The sequence below is a fragment of the Lycorma delicatula genome, chromosome 4 (genome assembly GCF_047948215.1).
Source record: "Lycorma delicatula isolate Av1 chromosome 4, ASM4794821v1, whole genome shotgun sequence".
NCBI lineage: Eukaryota > Metazoa > Arthropoda > Insecta > Hemiptera > Fulgoridae > Lycorma > Lycorma delicatula.
In genome coordinates, this window is record NC_134458.1 from 58813225 (window position 1) to 58836616 (window position 23392).

The 23392-nt window shown below is 28.5% G+C and overlaps 2 protein-coding genes across 3 annotated transcripts in view; both read left to right on the forward strand.

Annotated features, from left to right (window-relative positions):
* LOC142323433 (inactive selenide, water dikinase-like protein) overlaps positions 1-6191 on the forward strand; it is a 29621-nt gene extending 23430 nt beyond the window's left edge. The window contains exon 7 of the mRNA XM_075363040.1: positions 1570-6191. Within this exon, the coding sequence (XP_075219155.1) occupies positions 1570-1754 (185 nt within the window). The 3' untranslated portion in view covers positions 1755-6191. The remainder of the gene's footprint in view (positions 1-1569) is intronic.
* A 55-nt stretch (positions 6192-6246) lies between these two features.
* Cerk (Ceramide kinase) overlaps positions 6247-23392 on the forward strand; it is a 65489-nt gene continuing 48343 nt past the window's right edge. The window contains exon 1 of one of the 2 annotated variants that reach the window (XM_075363034.1): positions 6247-11988. The gene's annotated coding sequence lies outside the window, so the exon portion shown is untranslated. Of the gene's footprint in view, positions 11989-18462; positions 18479-23392 lie in introns of those variants that run through there. The other variant, XM_075363035.1, reaches the window with a different exon arrangement.

Consider the following 23392-nt stretch of genomic DNA (forward strand, 5'->3'; position numbering starts at 1 on the left):
TTAAGTGTAAAGTTACTTATATTTATAGACAGTAAATATACTACATGTTTTATATTGCTAGAAATGCTTATTTATACAGTGTTGTACAGTAGTTATCACCTAATTACCTATAATATTGCCATGTTGACCTTGATTAGCTGTAACTATGACTGGTTATTATTTCTAAGAAAGTTTCCTTGTGTAGTTTCTTAAAATTACTATGGAACTCTTTTTTATAAAATTTCCTACAAATTTCAGAAGACATTATTTACTCATTATTAATATAGAGATTTAAATGCTGTTACTTAAAACGTTTTACTGTAAACGTTATAAATTTTATTCTGAATAATTAGTATTATAGATTTTCAAGGTGCTGCATTTCAAAGGAGGAACCATTATTAATATTATTTGACTTAAATTTTGGTATATTATTTGGTTTATAAATCAAAGTCCTTCACCTGTTCGAAAATTAATTATTATAAATGTGTCGGCTTACTTATATTCCACGCTGTCCCTTTTCTTATACTTTATCCTTATCTCTTATTGCTGGAAAGCTAACATGGGAGTTGTACTGGCTACTGTGTTAGTACCTTCTAGTAGCTTATTGGGCTTGGTAGTATGACTGTTTTAGGGTTATGCTAAAAGAAAATTTACTGGTCCTCTTCCATCAATTCTTTGATCTCTTGCTTTCATCTTGATTTATTTGTTTATAAGCAGACAAACATGCAGAATTTTACAAGTAAATTATTGTCGGACAAAATGGAACGAAAAAATATATAGAATAAAGTTAGTTATTTCTTATGTAATGACAAAAGACATTTCTTTAAATACTCATGAAATGTCCTCATAACTAAGGTTGTTACCTTACTGTTAAACTAACTGCAAGCTTTCTTATGTTTGTTATGTTTTTCTTTTCTAGTCAGTTATAAATGTTTTTCAGCTTAACAATTATTCACTTTTGCCTTCTGTAATAGGAAAAATAATAATTTAGGCTGACACTTAATTGAAAGAAAGATAAGTTTAATTATTCTTTGCTGTTCAAAGATGCTCTCATTTCTTGAAAAATTTCTTTGTTCAGGTTCGTTACTTCTTGTAGCACGTTACTTCATTTTAATATTTATTCTGTAAAAATTTCACCATCAGCTATCTCCTCTAAACAAAAAAAAATTTGTAAAATTAGATTTACATTTGTTACCCACAACATCAGGCTCTTCCTTCTTTACTAGAATTCAATGTTGCTAATTCTTAAACAACTTTCTTTCGGCCTGATATTCCTTGTTACTGGCATTCAACATATATGTAAAAAAGTAAGTGATTTAATGTACAAATAAAAACTAAATTAAAATATGAATAAATAATGCTGTAGTCATTAATTATTTAATTATCACTGCAGGTTATTCAATACAGAAGAAATATAGTAAAACATTTTCAGTCACTTATATTTTAATTTTATGTAGCAACAGCTAGTGAGCTTGAATAATTAGGGATCCAAATAGATATTTGATATCTATTTTTCTTTGATTTTGTCAAGTTACTGATAGTGAAATTAATTATTAATAGATTTTCTTAATATTAATAATTTTCTTATAGGTGGTCTTCTAATATGCTTGCCGCGTGAGCAAGCTGCTGCATATTGTAAAGACATTGAAAAACAAGAAGGGTACCAGGCCTGGATTATTGGCATAGTGGAGAAAGGAAATAGAACAGCACGAATCATCGATAAACCCCGAGTTATTGAAGTGCCTGCTAAAGAAAAGGATGGAGAACTGTGGTAGCATATAAAATCTTAATGAATTGTATTTATTATTTTTTAAAAATGACATTTACATACGTGCATATATTAGTTTAGGAAGCTGGAACATTGTCTAATGTGTAAGTTGTTGTTATTCCTCTTTCATGCTTATTTCAGTTTGTTTTTACTTTAAACTAAATTTGTTACATTACCATTTTCTTATTTAATTATGACATGTAGGACTGGTCCAGTTATTTTATTTCTCTTTTGAACTATTTATTGTGTACTAGTTGATATTTTCTCCCCTTTCTATAATTATGTAAAATAAATAGTTTTTAACTCTGAAAAGATGTGTATACTTGTACATATCTAATTATGTTTATGGTCTTAATCGTACAAAACATTTATTTTATCATTTTTAATGTGTCTTAACTCATTTATTTGTAGTTGTGAGAAGTACTGCAGAGGACATGTCTCTATGTTTATTGCTAAAAAAAATTAATAAATTTAAAAATTGTAATATATTTACTTAACTGTTTAGTTTGTAACATTTCTGTGTTTTATGTATCACAACTATATTTTTATTTGGGGTGACATTTAAAATCTCTACAAGTTTTCCTGATTTTTCACCTTACAATTTATAATGTGTTATCAACAAAGAGGATACTCATAATTTTTATAATCGTGCATATTTTATGTTCACAAATGGGCCTTAGAAATAATTTTTTTACACAATTGATAATGTGTAAAAATATGCGATATAAAATTGTATGAATTTACTTTAAACTATATAATTATGTAAGTTTAACTTGCCATTTATAGGGTGTAGCTGTTTAATTTTGCATCTTTTTGTTTATTGACTGAAAGACCTCAAATATTTTAATATATAATACTATTTACAGTTTTATAGTAGCACTGTATTTTTAACAAAACAATAGAAATGTTAATTCTGTCAAAAAATCTTTAAAAATACAATTATGAGAACTCTGTATGAAAGTAAAGTTTATTATCCATAGAATGAGAAGAAAATAATAAAGAACAGTTCAGTATAGAGACATCCACATAAAAGAGTAGGCCCCTTGTATCAGGGACTTACCGTAGGTAGAACATTATCTGATGTTAATAAAATATAAGATATCTTAACCATGGAACTGCTTTCTGTTTCTCCTAAAATGCTAAGCGATTTTTAAGTATATTGAAGACCTGTATTAAAAAACTTTCTATAAAACAAATGTGAAAGAGTATGGTTATAGTATACCACTTTATTTGAAAAATTCTGAACTTGCTAATGTAAAAATTGGAAATTTTTTTTTTATCCTGGTGGCATCACTTGATAAAAAGAAGAAAAAAGCTAGAATTGAAATTTCTTTTTTGTTCGCTTTCACTCTCTACAGATAGAACAAATTTTTCACTAATTTTATTCCGTTATACATGAAAAAACCAGCATTTTATTTAGATTCCAAGAAAATAAAATTTTATAACTTTGTATATAACTAAAACAAATTTATACAATAAATTATAAATTTTAATCTGATTCCTTGGCAAAATGTTGTTTTTCCTACCAAACTTCACTGGTCTTCAGAATAGCTGCAATTTGTGATAGCAGGCAGAGTGTATCCCAGATTTGCAATCTGGGCACCCAAAATGGCTTGATATTTTTTTTTTTGATAGCCAAAATTTGTTACCAGAGAGATGTACCAGTTATGTTAATCTGTACCACTCTTATCTGGAATAATATCTACTGGATCTAGTAAATTTTCTTCATATACTAGATCCTCCACAGTGCTCATAACAAAGTCTCGTCATTCCAGAGGTTTGCGTACAAAATATAGGCGTCAATGCTATATCCAACATAGAACATTTTTTCCTACCAAAAACTCCCAGTTGGTCTAGTACATGAAATATGATAAATAAATTTATTATCCCAATCCATTCCTGCAGTATCTTCAGCAGGGCAGCTTCTAGATAGTAAATACACTGGTTTCCGGGTTGAGTTTTGCTTGTAACCGCATAGAAGTGTTTCATTTTTTCTAAAATAGACACTGTAGCTGTTAGTTTGATCTGCAAGGGAAATCTTCAGTACACCAGTTAAATAAATTTTTCAAACAGCTTCTTAGCCAGCAGTAACTTTTTATAGAAGTTGGCCTTAAAAAAATTTTAGCCCTTATCTAACAACCTACTCAGAGTTATCAAATCAAATACTATTTTTTTCAGCAGAAGGATCATTTCCAGCTTCTAAAAATTTTTTTCACTGTATAGTTCCACATGCACAACATAACTGGTCTCGCTATCACAAAGTTCAAATTTTTTCATTCCAAATCGAGCATGCCTTTTTTTTTATTCAACATATACTATATAAAGACACGTCGATTTTTCATACCTATTATTGATTCTTCAATACAAATATTTTGTTCAGATATAAAATATTTTTTGAAAGCATCATTCATAGCATTTATGCATTAGTATTTACTTTACCACCATCAATCTGTGTCTGAATAATCTTCATCAATTATGTCATCTCTGTCACTGAAATAATTGAGAATTATTTGGCTCTAGAATTAGATGATTCATTCATTTTCAACACCTTTTTATAGAAAAAAAATAGAAAATCACAGTAATCAGAATACAAAACAAACACGTGTGTAAACTGTAAACACAATCCAGTAAGTTCAGCTGTATGGAATGCTAGTGTAATTTTGCATGATTACTAGTTTCGCTTGCTACATTTACATAATTTCTTTTAAAAAAGATTGTAATTAATGGTTTTTATAAAGGAAACTTTAGCTTTCTGATTGTATATGATACATTAATATTTTTAGATATTAAGCAGCTATGTAATATCATCTAAGGATTATGATATATTATGATACATTCTACACAATGTATCTTGATTGCGACTAGCAGTTGATGTAGCTAATGCATTGCAATTGAGATGGTTAGCAGTTCCAGGGTTAATTAGAACAATTCTGTCAATTTAATATGATATTCTGAATTTTATATTTCATTTGTAAAACTTTTTATTGGTTAAATTTGTTTGTATGTTTAAAATCTATTAGTCAATGGATGAAGCTGTTACTTGAAGGAAATTTATCTTAACAAAAGAAAGTAAACAAATATGTTAACCTATTTTACTTTATTTATTACTTTTATCACAAAAAGAATTTTTATTACTTTCTTTTGTTAAATTTATTATATTAAAATTAAGAGAAGGGATTAGATCAGTAAATTGTTTTTATTGTTAACCGTACAAATTACTTTTTCTTATGTTATATTTGTTATATGTTTTAATCTTTAGCAGATGGTGCATTAATATTTTATATATTTAATGCCATAAAAAATATATGAATGTTATTAAAGTTATATTTACAAATAAAAGTCTCATTGATATTTTATGCCGACAACCATGCTTAGATTTATTTTTTATAAAATGGTTTACCAAATTGGACAATTTTTTTATATTTTCCCTCTCTTTTTTGTTTAGTAAAAATGTTGAATCTAAATGAGAGTAGAACACCAATCTGACAAAAAGCATGACATATTTTTGTGATAATTGAAGGAAGAAGGAAGTAGTCCAACAACCACCATAGTATTAATTACACATATGCACATAGACAAATTCCAGCATCCATTAAAATAAAAAGTTGTATTGAATTCAAACAACTGCCGAACCCACTTGAAAATTCCAACAAATACAAAGTTACTTACAAGCACTTATCATATGTAACACTTCTATAAATACAATTATTATTAATTAAAATCATTAAACCAACTACTGATAAGTGATTTTAAATAAATTTGTGTTACCCTCAGAACTCAATGTTGATTATTACTTCTGTAGTAAGGAACTAGGCTAACTTGTGATTATGAAACTGTAATTGCAATAAAAAATAACATATGTTATTTGGATACAGTATAAACAAAGATGCAGTAAGTAACTAGACTGATGTAAAACTGAGTGACATGTTTCTTTTCTTAAGAAAACAATAAATAATAACTCGCATCATTTGTATATTTTTGAAAAAGAATTACAGCTACTTATTATATTGTTAAATCGGTAGCTTTATTTTAATAAACAATCTTGAACGTTGTCAGCTTGTATGCACTCTGAATTTATTTTTCAATAAACAAATTTTATAATTATTTTTTTTGTAATTATTAAAACACTAATGTGAAGCTTTGTATTAAATGTAAAGTTGTTATGAATACTTCCAAACTACTGATTAGCCCTATTTATTCTGCTAGTTAAAAGAGTTCGACAGATAAATATAAAAAACTATGGTACTTAGTATTAACGCCACCGCAGCTACAGCTTTATTTAAAAACAAAGTAGTCAATCGGATTTTGGTGGAAAATGGGCCGATATAGAGTTTAACATAAATAAATATTTATTTTATAAATATAATTTAACCAAACTTAACCTACGCTCGCTAACCTTGACTAATTAACACCGTAATTTTTTGAGTATTTATTTAATAAATTCAGTAATTATTGCAATTTGATTATTTAAATAATTACTGAATTTATTAAATAAATACTCAATAAATTACGATGTTAATTAGTCAAGGTTAGCGAGCGTAGGTTAAGTTTGGTTAAATTTTATTTATAAAATAAATAAATATAAATAACCATTTATATTCTGTTTTGAATCTGTTTCGGCCCATTTTCCACCGAAATCCGATTGACTACTTTGTTTATAAATAAAGCTGTAGCTGCGGTGGCGTTAATACATAAGTACCAAAACTATCTCATAGGGTTGGGCCTTGCAGGCATCAGTCCAGTTGACATCTTACCATAAAAATGATAGGCTTGCTGGAAACACTCTGATGAGTGTTGGTAGTGTTGTTCATCAACACCCTCATTATTCAGCCACAGCACTTTATACTGGACATCAGATCTTAGTTGTAAAATTAACTCCTCGGTTGAGGTATGTGAAAGATGCTATGCTTTGTAATCTTAGATCAGTGTTATACTCTTATTTAGATTCAAGGGAATATTCACAGCTTTTATTTCTTGTTATGCTTGTTAAAACAGCTTAAATTATTCGTTCTTTAATTTTGCAGTTAACAATAAATATTGTCATTGATTAAAAAATAAATGCAAATATTTAAGATAATTATAAATATGCTTAACCGTTAAAATAATTGTACTGGTTTTAAACTAGTTTTTCGTCCCTAATTTACAGTATAATTTATCTAAGCACCTGATTTAATGATAATGTTTTTCAGTTAAAATTTGCAGAAATATTGAGACATTAAAAAAATTAATAATGGTTTAGAAATATATGTGTAGAGCTTAACACTAATTTAAAATAAAGTATATTTTAGGTAGATGGAATTTAAGCATATCTTATTAATCATTTGGCAGAATGGTTCTGATTATGAAAATACTGATAAATATAATTGTTATTTTTACTGATAAAATTTTATATCTATAAAAATATTCACAGACAGTGTAGTAATAGAAGTCTAAATGTTCTTGCCTTATTTTGTGGTTGGAGTTGCTACATAATAATCACTCTACTACTATATATGACTAATATATTTCAAGTCATTCCCAGTAAAATTCATCTTCTACATTTTGTGTAAATTCTATTCTTATGTCAAACTTAACATTATTGTACATTAACTCTGATATTAACAATACTGTAGTATTATAGTGAAATAATTCTAGGTTAGAATAGTACAGCACTTATTTTGCTATCTATTGTATAAATCGTAAGTTAAGTTGTTATAAAAAATTGTCTTACATAATTTAATCTAGCGATACAGCTTACAGTAAATTTTTAATAAATGTTTACACATTTTGCCAATGACCTCAGAAGTGATTTCTTCAAAATTGAAGTCATATTTTCAGTTTCTGTTACCAGTTGTGAATATTTTATGTATTTAATAGTAAATATTTTCTGTGAATTGTTACAGTAATTTTAATTTTATGTATTTAATAGTAGATATTTTCTGTGAATTGTTACAGTAATTTTAACATTTAAATAACATAGCAGTATACAATTCACTTCTCTTATTAGCTTTAAGGGTTTTTTATCAAATGCTCAGAAAAAAATTAATTTATGATTCATACGTCACCTTAAAATATGACTGTTCTTTGTTATGTTTACTTTCATAAATCTTTGTACTTTAGTTTAATTTCATATTTCTGGTACAAAACATGTAATCCTATATAAGCTATTTGATTGAAAAATCATTTATTTTAAATTATTTTATGGGCATCATGTGAACATTTTACACAATCATGCAGTTAAAGAAGTTACCTTGATGCAAAAATCAACTCTGTATTTATTTAGCCAAATTAGTATTAATTTATTGCATACTAATTAAATTTTATATTTAAATATTATATTTTTTTGTACTTAACTGGTTTTATTTTACGGATTTTCACATCCGCACTTTTGACAGTTTAAACAATATAATTTTTCTTTTTTTTTTACTTTTTTCTGTATCAGCTCAATCCTTAAAATATGAAAGCAGTTTTTTCTAGTTTTATAAATAAAAATACAATGCCATAAGGCAAAAAAAGTTAATTCAGAAATGTTAATTTTATTTTATTTTTACTGATGTGCAAAATAGTAAATATAAAAATATTTTTCTCTCATTTTTGCTAGAAAAACTTGATTAATTTATTCTATAGTACATTTCAAACAAGTTATTATAAAAATTGTATTCAAAATAAATAATCAACTCAGGAAAATTTCATTAAATAATTAGTTACGAGAAATCTTTTATTTCTGAGACTGCTAGGTGCTAGTTGAGGTAGGTGAAATCGAATCCTAATTGCATCTGACATAAGTGAAAGTGTAACATCAGTTTTGAATTTCACTTTATTTTCTTGGAAGATATCTATAAAGAAGGATATTCTTAATTGTTTGCTGCCATCATTTTATATTGTGCTCTATACAAGTACTGAATGCTGCTCAAGATAAAGGCTTTAACAAAGCAACCACAAAATGGCATCTTGGTATAGAAATAATTTACTTTATGTTACTGATATGCAAGGTATTCAGCATAGAATGATTTTATGAAATTTTGTCAAATCAGATTAGTAAGGGTTGCCAGATTTTCTTCCAAGTCAAACTGGGACACCCCCTCCCCCTGAAACATTCAACAGACCACTTAGTTTTTTCTCTCCCCAAGATCTTGATCTTTTATATCAGCAATTCCTCCATGGCTAATACTTAAATACATATTACAGTGTTTGCAGAAGGCTTCGTATTTTCTGCTTTTGTTGATGTTAGGTTCTGCCTTTTTTAATGAATCGATATGTCTCACTATAGTTTTCAATAAATTTACACTTTCTCTTTGGCATTTTTACAACAAAACTAAAAAATAGTAAATATTTTATATATATTAAACATTTACAACAATTAGAAAATTAAAAATGCCAATACAGTATTGGCAAAACTCACTAAACGTATTATTAAATAAAACTGCTTATATTGTCACGGGTAGTAAATTGTAGGAGTCTGTTGTATACATTGCATCGAAGAAAGCTCCCAGATGATTCTTTGGCTTTCAGTAATTGTTATAGTTTTCTTCTGAATCAAAAGATACCATGTGTGTAAAAAAAACATTGACAACCACAACAAGTGTGTGAAGACTGAAAACAAAGGCCAACACCAGTGTTGTGCTATCGCTTCCAGCTAGTGTCAATCTCATGCATATACTCAAGCCTATTTGAATTTGTTCACAACCGCACATCAACACCATGCACAAACTACATATGATGGTCGAAAATGCTTAATAGCAAAATTGTGAAACTGGAATTTTGGATGTCCCAAAAGGTTCATTCGGGACACTGGGACATGAGGCTTAAAAGTGGTGGCAATCTTGATTAATCGGGATGCCTGGCAATCCTAGTTTAGTATTCTTTGGTTAGTTTTTCCTAAGTAAATTTACAGAAAAGAGAAATCTTGTCTGTCATGTTCCACATTTGAACATTTTACATAGAACAAAATTTGTAGAATGTTTCCACAATTGGGATATTTTTACTTCCAAACTTCCATTTTATGATACCATAAACAGACTACATTTACTGACCGTAACTATTAAAACTAATAATAAAATCACAGAAAATACTTTATTACTAACTAGAGCAGAAAAACATTTTTTTTGTTTCCATCCTAAAGTCCTCATATTCAGTGATGTTAGGAATTATAATTAAGCCCAAAACTATTACTACTGTCAATTTTAATCCATTGAAATGGAAATGATTGTTTTGTAAAAATGAAACAAAATAAGTTTTCTATAATTTCTTAGGATAATGAAAGCTAGATGTGGGTGGAGACTTGCAACTATAATTCACAGTACCATTGAATTTTTTTAATAAGTGAATTTTATATTACTTTCTCTTTCCATATCTGTTTTTATCAAATATTTCTGTAACTTCTATAATTTTTCTTGATAATTTTTTTCTGTTTTGTGATTGTAACATATGTGCACAAATAATATGAATTAAAGCATCTGTTTTTCAGATTTCATTATAAAAAAAAATTGCTGATGTGAAAGTAGTTATAAATCAGTCTGTTCATAATATTTAAACTTCGTAAAACAAGGATGGGTAATATTTGGGTTATTTTAGTGGTTAAGTATGTAACCTATCAGAAAAATTAATCGCCTATTTTATAAAAATGGTATTAGTTTTAAAATACCAATAATTGATTCTCTGTAAAAAAAAATACCAGTTTTTTATGAGTAAAATTTGGCTATATCTATAACAACTTATAAGAAGTGCACATCTACTTCGCTCAGAAAATAGATTAAAATTTTGTCGTTATGCAGATAATACATTAACACCTAATTAATAGATAGGTTAGATTAGGTTAATAGGTTAGATTTCTTGTAGTTTTGTTTTACTTAAAGAAAAAGCCATACAAATTTAGTAATATACTTGTGAAAAAACTGATGAAGCATTATGATTATTTATAAAATTATTTTTCAAACTGCTAATATTAGACACTTTTCTTACTTTTACTGCATTAATAATTTACTGACATTAACTTCAGTTATTAGAGTCCAGCACTGTGGATTGATTCTATGGGGTTAATTATACTGTCACTAAACAGATTATGTTAATATTATAAAAAAATTACAGGATACTATGTAGTGACATAAAAAAATGTCAACTGTAAAAAATAAATATTATAACTTTTCTCCCTCTTATACTTAGTAATTACATCAGATTTATGTGAATGAGTAGTCAGTCACAGTGTTATTAATATGACTTTTTAAATTGAAAATTATAGCAAATGATTGAAACAGATAAATTTGTTATTAACAAATCATGTTTCGTTGATGAATTCTATAAATTTCCTTTTTTAAAGTCAAATTTTATAACATTGTATGATTTTCATTTCTAATAAAAAGACTGTTGGTCATAGTATTCAATCTCCTTTTTTAATTTATCTTTATTATTATTTTGTTGTTTATATATATATATATATATTTGTATTTCTAATATACAGCTAACTGTAATTATTTTGTTGTAAATATCAATGGTTACACAAATGTTTATGATGATTAATTGGTAATATGATTTATAACATTATACATGTAGATTATTTATGATACAGCTTTTTAAAAGTATTTTAATCCTGTAGCCCATCACTCGTAAGTTATATTTAATTTAAAAACTCTGTTAATATTCTCTTGATGTTAGTATAATTTTACTATTTGTAGTTATTAAATAATAAACAGTATACTTTATGTAGCCACTTTATAAAATACCTTTGAAACTAACTGCTGAAACTGCTAACTTGTTTGATGTAATGAAATATTCCATTTTATCTTGAGATGATATCTCATTTTGTGGATATTTAACTCATAAATATTTATGTATAAGTTGGCTACAGAATTTAGTTGTATTGTTTTCCCCCTAGTAATAATCCAGAGCGATATTAAAATTAAAAATATACAGAAGAATAATTAATATTATATAAAATGAAGTTTTATTAAAGATACTGAGTGTTATGTCTTCTTTTTTTGTGTTTGTATAATGAACAAATAACATATTCAATAAAGAATGTATTTTTAAGATATACGTTATCAGATGTTTACAGCTTATTGTTTTTCTTTTTTGTCATTGTTTAATAGTTACACAATACTTTAAACAATTATGTGAATAAATGCTTTATTCCTTCAGTTAAAAAAATAAGAATTGAAATACAAGTACAGTCTTTGTTTTATTTTACTCTTGTTTTTATCATTTGATGTCCTGACTTATTCTTTGTAGTTTCAATATATCTACCAATAATTCATATTTCATGGACAGTAAGTATTCATAATCATTTTGTATAGCTCTTTTAAAATAAAAAACTTGTTACAGTAATTGCCAAAGGATGACAATCAAACGATTTCAGATGTTACATGTTGTGGGATTTTTAACTGTAGGAGCTGTTAATAAAATAAAATTCCTACTTGTATACAAAAAAAAGATAAGTTTAACTTTTGTAGTTTTTTTTTAAGCCTCCGGAAATCACCGTCTGTTATTACTTCAGAGGATGATATGTATGAGTGTAAGTGAAGTGTAGTCTTGTACAGTCTCATGTCTACATTTCTGAGGTGTGTGGTTAATTGAAACCCAACCACCAAAGAACACCAGTATTCAAATCCATATAAAAGTAACTGCCTTTACTAGGATTTGAATGTTGGAACTCTCTACTTCAAAATAGCTGATTTGCAAAGATACTCACCACTAGACCAACCTGGTGGGTTAACTTAACTCGTGTAGTAATTAGTACCTTAACTAGTCAGTCAGGGCTCATTTCTCTCGCCCAACCGTCTGGACGTCATATCTTCATGTTTGTGAGAGTATCAACTATTTTACCGATATTAATTATGAAAAAAAAGATTAGCAATTTTACTTTTACCTATTTTATATATATACACATTGTATTGAGAAGCATGGTGCTTAAATACTTGTTTATTTTTATAAAAAATTTTACAATATACAGGGCGTTTCATAATATTCTTAGGAGTTACAAAAAAAGTATTTCACTTACCTAAATGAAAGTTGTATGAGGTGATGCAGGGACCCAAACAATTTTTTGTTAAAATCTGTAAATGTTCAATATGTGCTCCGCTGGTGACACGGCACACATCAACATGAAAGTCTAGCTCTTGCCAAACTCGTTCATGTCATTTTCGATAGAGTTGATTGCATTGATTATGCGATCCTTTAGCTCAGCGGCATCAGTGAGCTAAACACCTTATCTTTCACGTAACCCCAGAGAAAGAAATCACATAGCGTGAAGTCTGGTGATCTTGGTGGCCACAGCATAATGTGTTGGTCTTCTTCAGACGCACGTCCTATCCACTGCCGAAGTAATTTGTCGAACCTCGTTATGAAAATGGGCAGGACAACCATCTTGCTGGTAAATGAATTTGAATGGCTGAGGCATAAGCCATAATTGTAACATATCCAGGTATATCATGCCGGTTACTGTCGTTTCCATAAAAAAGAACGGCCCATACACTGCCTCACGAGAGATCGCACAAAAAAGTTTACTTTCGGAGAATCCCGAATATGTTCCACATAAGCGTGTGGGACGCTTATGACTGTTTACTTTGCCGCTAATATGGAAAGTAGCTTCATCTCTGAAAATGATCTTGTTTACAAAATAACATTTTTCCTGAACTGTAAACAAAAATCGAGCCTACGTGTTTTATCTCCATCGGAAAGACGCTGAATTAATTGAAGATGGTACGGTTTGGATATTAATCCTATACAGAGAACTCCACACTGTTGTTTTTGGAATTCCTAATTCTTTGCTTGCAGCAGCAGTTGATTTTGATGGGCTGCGAATGAAACTTGCACGCACACGTTCGACATTGCCTTATGAGGTTGATGGACAACCAGATGATTTTCGCTTGCACAAGCAACCACTTTCACTGACTTGTTTATACTATGCACGAATTGAATTGTCACTTGTTGGCTCCTTATGAAATTTCAACCGAAATGCACGTTGCACAGAAATTACTGACTTTGACAATTGAAATTCTAACACATAAAACGACTCTCGCTTCCTGTGGCAAACATTTTCTCTACTGTTGATGCCTAGCGAGTAAATGGTTTATTAACTGCCTAGTATATGTGGAAAAACTATTTGAAGTACTCTTTCGTACAGTACTTGTTTTATTCTTATGAATGAAATAGTTTTTTGTTAATGAATTTTCGAAACTCCGAAGAACATTATGAAACGCTCTGTATATATACTACATATATATATATGTATATGTACTTCATATATATATATATATACACATTGTATTGAGAAGCATGGTGCTTCTATACTTATTTATTTTTATAAAAAATTTTACAATAGTTTTTTAACAAAATTAAAAAAATAAGTATAGGATTAAACAACGTACTGTTTATAGTACACTATACAATTTATTTTACAGTTAATCAATTTTTTCCTACAATATGGTAGTGCTTAACAGTGGCTGCACGCAGCCGCCTGGCACACCACGTGATATGCTTTATGCCAATAGCAGCTAAAATAAAATTGTGAGCACATACAACAAAAAAACCAACACACTGTGTTTTTATTGGAGAGATAAGTTGTTAAACACTATTAAATCAAAATAACTAAACCCTCTCCGAGTGCCCAGATTAGAAACCCGAGTTTATCTTCTCATTTATTTATTGGCGACATAATATTTTAATAACCATTGTTCATTCATATTATCTTGCAGTAAAATTATGCTGTCATACAGAAGACAACAATCATGTCAGCAAACTTCCATGAATTACTCAGATAAATGCTTTTTTATTTCCATACTTATCTTAGCTTTTCATTATGAGGTTGTTCAGTCATATGTGAATGTATTCAATTAAGCATCTGCATTTTTGAAGTGAAAACTTCTTTAGGTGCATTATGTCAGAATTTATTGTACATATGAATTACATGGGGAAAAAATCTCTGACTTGTAATCAAAATCTGTAACGTAATGCAAGATGATAAGCGTATATATATGAAAGAGAAAAAGGCATAGAGCGAGAATATATATACACATATATGAGTGTGTAGTATAATATGTAGTAGCAGAAGGTGGGAGAAAAAACTGCTTGTGATTTACAATAATTCTGCCTCTCTATCTCTCTCTTTCAATGTACATGCCCATACACGTGTATACATATAGATTAGTATACGATAAAGATAGACTGTGAATTATAGTTAGCCATGCCACACTGCTTCTCAGTTGTGCTTGTATACATATATACATTGAAATGTTTGTTTATTATATGTCAAAGTGTTTGTTTATATGAAATATTTCAATACATATTAATAATAATAAAAAAACAATTTTTTTAAATTCAGTGTAAGTGTAACATATAATATTTGTGAAGAATACTGGATAAAAACATCAAAAATGTATTTCTTTTTTTTATGTACTCACTTTTTTATTAACATGTAAATATTTTGTTATTGTTACCAATAATTAATAAATAAAATTAATTTAAATTTTGTTGTTAATATTTTTCAATTCATTTTAAAATCATTTAAATATGTTTTAATAAAATTAGCACAAGTCAGAAATAGTAATATAATCAAATATAATTATAAAACACTTATCAGTATTCATTATTTGAAGTTTTTACTTCTGTCAGCTAGTCCTGAGACTGCCACATTTTTTGTTTACAAAAGTATAAATTTTTCAATTTTATTAGGCTGCAAAACGTTTTTCAACAACATGAAATCCTTCAATTGCTAACGGGTGAATTACAAGAAAAGGTTATTCTGTTATACATATCTGTATATCCCAACCCCGTTGGGGGAAGACACCCATCTTGTGACGCTTCCGGTCGCCACCCCCCTCAGTATTAATTGATAATATAACTAATTTTTCTTTTGGGTAGCTTTAATTTAAAAAATTGAAGTGTATTGAAAATTAAGGTTTTTACAGCTACATGAATTAACATAGGTTAGTAATTTAGAGAAATTTTAGATTGCTTCTTTTCTGTTATGCTAAAAAATGTCATTAAGATAAATACAAGTAAAGGAAGAGTAACAAATTATGTTTCCAAAATGGCACAAGTTCCATCAGCAGCAGCAGTTCTTGGCATAAACGTATGGCACGTGGTAGTAATGCAATGTTTTGTAATTTGTTTCATTTTTATTTGATGTTAATCAATTTGTCAGATGTCTAATCATCACCAGTAAAGGTGCTTGACATACAATGAAGTAATTTGTTTCTGTAGTTATATGTGTAAAACTGCTCTTAAAAATTGTTGATAATATTTTTGAAAAACCATTTCATGGTTTTTGAGCTTATATATCTAACTACACTTATAATAATAAGTGTAAGTAATAAAAAAACTTCATCAAATGACGTATAATTCTGAACAGCAACTTTAAAAGACTGAAAACAGTTACAGTGTGTAAAACTAGTAGTAATATATAAAACATAGAGTTAAGTCATCCTTGTCTACAGAAACTAAATATTTTTATATGAAGTGTAGGTTGACAGATAAAAATAGTCCTAAATTTGAACAATTACCATATCATTAAGAATACGCTTTGAGTTGTATTGGTTCAATAACTCCTGATGCTGGAATCTATGTAAAACCTCCAGTATCATTTTTAGGTTTAAAATATGTTCATTTGGGGAAAAAAAACCATAGAATAGCATATAGTTTACTGAAGTATACAGAAAAGCAAGTAAATCAGTACTGTACTTTTGATTTTGTCTACTGTACAGGTGAAAAAAAAAACGCAAGATATAATGTTGCCATTTCATTCTATGTCAACAATTTGATAAAGTCTACACCAATTAGCATTTTATAAAAATTATATGTAACATTTTTTATTATAAAATATGTTACCTTAAACATGTCATTCCAGTGACTAATGTTTTCCTTCATCATTTTCACCCTGGCTGTTTTACTTTTTAATTTAAAATTACCAGATAACTGTGCAGCTGTTGCACATGGTTTTTGCCGCTATACAGAATGTATACAAGCAAATTAACAGACTAGAAAGTTGGCTATTCAGTTCAACTTTCAAACTTAATTTCATTGATCTTTGCTCATAAGGTTAATATGTTCTACTGATAGCAATTCATGAGATATTTAAATTGTAGGATCAGTCTAAATCTGCTTCCACAATCTCAATACCCCTAATCTCACCTTCGAAAGAAAGAAATTTAATTTAAAATTGCTAAAAATTTTGATAAGGAATGATGTTTGAAAGTGAAATATATCGTCCTTAAAATTTTAATAAATTATATTAGTACATAACTAGTTTTTTTTTTTAGTCAACAATTATCAGAACCTTGATAATATGCGATGACACCAGGTGTGCATCACCAATTGGGATATAAATTACTCCTACAGTTTGCAACCTGCCTGCTATAATGCTTCTGGCATATATTTTTCCAATTGTTCTTGGATATTATTCAATGGCTTTTAAAATGTATGGTTTAATATTCTGTCAGCAATGTTAGGCAGTTTTTTAGGTTATAATTTACCAAAATTATAGAATAATTTTCCAAACAAAAAAGGTTTCTATATATTAACATTGAAATTCTTTCTTTAACAGTTAGTATTAGTTTCTTGATTTGCAATAAAAATGTTAGAAGATAAATGGTAATTAATCTTCATATTTTACAATATGCATAGGCCTACCAATAGTTATGAGAGGATAGCTTTTTTTAAGAATATATAACTATAAAAGATTACAATTCATGAAAATTAGAATAATTGACAAAAATTGCACTAACAAATAACGTTTGTCACAAGTAACTTGTATTTATTATAAAAATGGTAAATTAATTTACTATATTCTAACAATTATTTTTCAGGTTGCCAAAAAAATATAGCCTTTACTAAAAATACTTAAATTGTAACAAATGATTACACTTTACATATTTAAATTTCATAACATATTTTGAAAGAAAATAGCTGTAAAAATGATTAATTAAAAGAACTTAATACTGGAAGTGCTAGTAATAAATTTATTTGTTTAATGTAACATACTAATTATATAAAAATATTTGTTATTAATAAGTTAATTTTAAGCATTTTTAAAATAAATTTAAAAAAATGTAATGAATAGAATTTTTTTTTTAAATTCTATTAACCTGATTTTCTATAAAACAATCTCCAAGAAATTGCAAAAAAACAGACTTATGTTGAACAAAGCTTTACGAGCATAATGCAACAAAAAAGTAACAACCAAATCGAAGAACCCTTTCTCCATGCTAATACACAATAACAAGATCACAGTAACATTTATTTTTTGTTGAAAGCAGTGGCAGCTTGCATATAGGCATTGGAACTGCAGCACCCCCTATTTCCACTTACTTGATATTATCGATAACATTTAATATAATAACTTCTTTTTTCTTTAATTCTTTCTTCATACTTGTACAATATATAATCTTTAAGCTTAATGTTGATAGCCATCACCCAGTTTATGAAAAATAATACAAAAATCTTCATGTGGAACTGTGCACTTCACAGTTCCAGCAGCATGGTGTTTGGCTGTTATGCACATGCACACATAGGAGCTGTATGCGAGGGAGAGAGAGCACTGTTGCTCCTGTAGTGCCGACCTTGGCATGCTGGTGGAAGGTAGTTTTTTTTTTACTCTGCGTGTGTATGGAATGTTCCTTGTTCATTCCCTTTTCTAGTTTAGTCGGTGGAAGGAATATGAAAGTGGTTTAATTGTTTCTCCAGTAGTGATCAGAAGATGGCACAAAGGGCTCTTTGATCACCATATCTGTCCAAAAACATGTTGGAAGGGTAAAAGAGAAGGTAATTAGTAGAAAATAATTACGTATTTATTTCTGTGTACATAGAAATTTTAATTAAGTACCATTGGACTATAGTTTTTTTAAGTGAATATTTTATTAAGTTAGTATCTAATAATATTAAAATATATTATCTGTATTGACATTTTATTATTTATTCGGTTAAACCAAATACGGTTTTTAAGCGCAATGTGCTTAAAACCATGTACCATATTCTTGAATGTGATAAAGTATAGAATAAGATTATTATCCTGCTTACAGCTATTCTAATTGATTCATTTAACCATGGCCTTGAAAAATTTTCTGGAGCAGCACCAACACTAATTTTAGCTACAAATCACCACTGGTTGAAAGTATTGTAAAGTACACTGAATTAAGAATAAATATGGGTAGTCGATTTTAAAATAAATACTTCCTAGTTATCTGTTTCTATTTTAGGAAGCAAAATAGGGCAACTGTTCTCTAAGTATGATTATTTTAATTGTAATCTGGAGAGGATGATATCCATCTCAAATTGATATCAAGTTTTCCCGAGTATATCTCAACCCCATGAAGGCCCTTACATAACAAAAATATCCATTCATCCTATGTAAATGTTACCACTGACGAGCATTATTCCAAATTTTGATAGTAATGTAGAAATACCCTGAAAACAATGCAAAAATTGTATTATGCAGACTAGGGATTAGAAAGCTCAAGAGCATGTTGGCTCTTGGATCTGTTTCTTAAAAAATAAATCCTAATTCATGTTGATAAGAATTAGTTTGAAACCAGCCAAGTTTATAATCTGTTCGTACAGACATGAGAGCAGACTTCTACTCGTATGACTTTGAGCTTTTTGAAGGAAGAGCTCATCTGATGGTTTGTAGCTCTTTTGTTCCATTCCAAATCAGCTATGACCTACTGTATCAAATCCCCTTTATGAACAAATTGTTAGAACTGATGCAGTGCTTGTCCTGTAATCGTTCAATTCAGTAGAAAACCATGAAAATTATGTCATTCTTAACTTTGAGACAAATGTTCACAATGTCTTTGTTATTCATTGGTCATTTTAGTTTAGTGTATATGCCATGTAGCTTTATTTATAATTGCCTATGAAAAAGTGAAGAAAAACTTGTAAATGTAAAAAATTTTGTTGTATAATTTTTATTTGAAAAAATAATGTTCAAAATTTCAACTTTAATTAAGTAAATGAATTTTCTGCTTCCTAAGGTTTTTTACAAAATTCAAAGAAAAATATTGTTTTTACTGAAAAAAGATATCTTTTTTTGAAATTTGGATTTTCATCTCTGTAAAATAAAAAGTGATAGAGTAAGAATTTATTTAATGTTGGATCTATTTTTATGTTGTAAGAAATCATTTTTCGCGTTGGGTTTTTTAATTTTCTTCAAAAATTAAGGGCTTATCATTAAAAAAAAAATTGGTTATTTAAGGGTGAAAGCTTATTCATTTAACACAATGTTGATTAATTTCATGATGAAAACTGTTTGAATAGACCATTTTTAATGGTAACTTATATTTGTGTTTTACTACATAAAGGCAATTTTTTTTTTTGAAAATTAAGATTCCAAAAAAGAGAATAGATTCAGTAAGATAAGAAGCTTATTCGATTTTGTCCTATCAATTATTAGGTATTTTTCATTTTTTTCAAGAATTACCCAAATTTTTTAATAGTAGAAGGTTTCTAAAATTACTGAACATCGTTTTGTTTATGCAGATTGTTAATAATCCCATATATTAAATCACTTAAATATTATGACAACTATTTTTAAATATGGAATTATGTATTTTATTGAGCAAAAGACTATTAAGATATTACATTATGAGAAACAATGCAACTACCAATCTCATTGTTTTCTTATATCCTCATTGCCAAATTTATGTTATACTAAGTCTTCAATCTAATCTTTCAATATCTCTACCATGAAGAGAATCTATCTGAGAAAACCCCTTTAGCTTGCTCATGTCAACTGTGTGTTGTATTGTTGTTTGAAATTGTATCCCATTTAACCAATGTAGACCATTGTCCAGTTCAAATGGTTTAAGATATATATTCCAAGAATATTGTGTTTTTTTGGTGATTATATTTTGCATAATTTGTTTGTTCTTAAGGCTACATTAACACAAATGTTTTATAATTGAAAACATTTTTCTCAGTCTGTGTAGATATATATTAATTATTTTTATTTATTTTCTGTACAAGTGTCATGTCTGTTTTTGTGTGCTAAGGTATTTTATGGTGATGAATTCTGTGTGATTCACAGGTGTGTAGAGTAGTCAGTGATGGTTTGAGCTATTGTGAATTTGAGTATTTATCACTGTCAATTTTCTGCCAAAGCTGAAACTCGAGTAGAAGTTTTTCTGTATGACAGAACACACAATTGACAACAGCAAATATCTTCACAAAGTAATATTTATTACAAATGTGTTGATAACACCATCTTACTGCACCAAGGAAAAGCAATACGATACAATCAAAAAAAGCATTAATATACAAAAGTAAAATATACTACAAATAAACTTCAGACTTTATATTGTAGTTAAAGATATATGGAAAATCTGTAAAATTTTCCTGGAATAAAGTAACACAATTGGTGTAAAATCACTTGAGTTTTTTAAGTTTGTGTAAGACTATATTTTAAAATGATGAATTGAACCCACTTTTTTAAACATAGCTCCATAGTGATTTTAATGACTTGAATATAATAGTTCTTTCAGTAACAATATTTACAGTTTTTGTATGTTCCATTATTATTTCATTTTTTTTTCAAGTTTATTAATAAATCTTCTAATTATTATGTTTATCCTTGTCCGAATTACAGAGAAATCCAACGACGTTGATTTCGAATGTCGTTAATAAAACTGCTAACATAAATGGAAGTTGTGCTGCTTCAGTGTACAACGTGATTCGCGAGTATAAATCTATTAATGAATTACGGTCTCCTAAGGGGTGAATAGAAAACCATTACGGTCTCCTATTCACCCCGCAGGTCAATTGAAGAAAAAGTTGGCAATTTCGATAAAAACGCGATTCCTAAAAAGTACTAGAATTTATTTTCGAAACGAACTGCCTACAATAGACAAAGTTTAACGAGTTGTAAGTGACAATAACAATCTACCAGATTTTCGAAGAACAACTTTTTATAAATTGTTAAAACGTATGAATTTTAAATACGAAAAACGGGGCCGGGAAAGTGCTGTAATTGAAAGGGATGATGTCATTATAAGACATTACCTCATTGAAATAAAGAAAATGAAGGAAGAAGGACATAGAATAAAGAAATATATAAGAATTAAAATAATAATAAGATTATATGGATGAAACTTGGGTCAACGAAGGCCACACGAAAAATTTCGTTTGGAAGATAAAGCTGTGAATTCGCCAAAAAAAAAAATGGTTTCTGTGTGGCTTATCAACCGGTAATAAGGCTCCATCGGGTAAAGGCAGGCGTCTCATAATTACGCAAATCAGCAGTGATACCGGGTTTGTTAATACTGGTCTCTGGATTTTTGAATCTAAATCTACATAACTATCATAACAAGATGAACAGCGCGTCTTTTTAGAAATACTTTAGCAATGTGTTACCTCTTCTGGAAGATAATTCGGTTATTGTTTTAGACAACGCCCCTTGCCATTCATGTAAAAAGCACAAATTTCAACCGTATCTTGGAAAAAGAATGATATCAAAATGTGGTTTAGTTCAAGAAAGTGATTTTTGAAGAGGAGAACTTAAGGTCCAATTATTGCAAAGGATTTCGCATATAAAAAGTAATTTTAATGTGCATAAAATTGATGAGTTAGCAAGATCCAGTGGTAAAACCGTGCTTCGATTACCTCCCTACCATTGTGAACTCAACCCAATTGAGTAAATTTGAGGACAAATCAAAAGTTGCGTAGCGTCAGAAAATACTACTTTTAAAATGTCTGATGTTAAAATTTTATGCTTAAAAGCCATCGCTAAAACGGGCCGCAGGAATGGAAAAACTGTAATAAACATTTAACGGATACTGTTGAACCAAATTATTGGGAACTGGATAATATATTAGAAAACAAAATTGAGCCTATCATTGTATCTCTTATACTGACAACACTACGGATTTCTCACAATCAGATAATGATAACTTAATTGAATTCATTATTTGTTTATTATCGTAGAAATTTAATGCAAGATATTAGAGCAATTTTACTGTTTGTGAACAATTGACGATTTCATAACTCTTAAAAAACTCAAATAAAATTTCTTAATTTATTTAAATTTAAAATATATGTATAATTTTTGTAAAATATAATAGCGCATGGTTACTGATTATTAACGTCGCGTAGCTCTTTTACATCCATCAGGATTTGTAGGAGATGCTTCAGAGCCTCAGGACTCGTACGCGTAGTTTATTTTTCAACTCTAACCTAACTAAATAAGATATAGCTCACTATTTTGATTGGAGCTATTGATTCGGATCAGTAAAAGGTGCTGAAAGCCCTTTCACTGTTGCTGCCTGAGCGCGATAACCAAGGAAAATGTTTAACAAGGTAAAACAAAAAAATATGTATATACTTGCATACGTAATGTAAACACTAAAACTAATAAAGTATGTAGTAATGTATATATTATTATGTTTTTATATGTGTCTTAAACAGTATACGATAGACCCGCAAAATATATAGACTTCACTAGCATTGTGAAAAGGCATACTTTAAATAGTGATTGGATTTACGCCGTCTAACACGATATACTTTCGCAATGATAGGAAGAGCCGACATCGAAGGAAACAACGATTCGTAAATATCGGGTTATTATTACGTTTCTTAGAAGATTCAAAATGGTTTTTCAGGTAAAAACCGAGAAAGAAGAAATATTTTCTCCATTTTTGTGGCATCAGTTATAAAAAAATTGAATGTTTTTTACTATATAACTGTCGT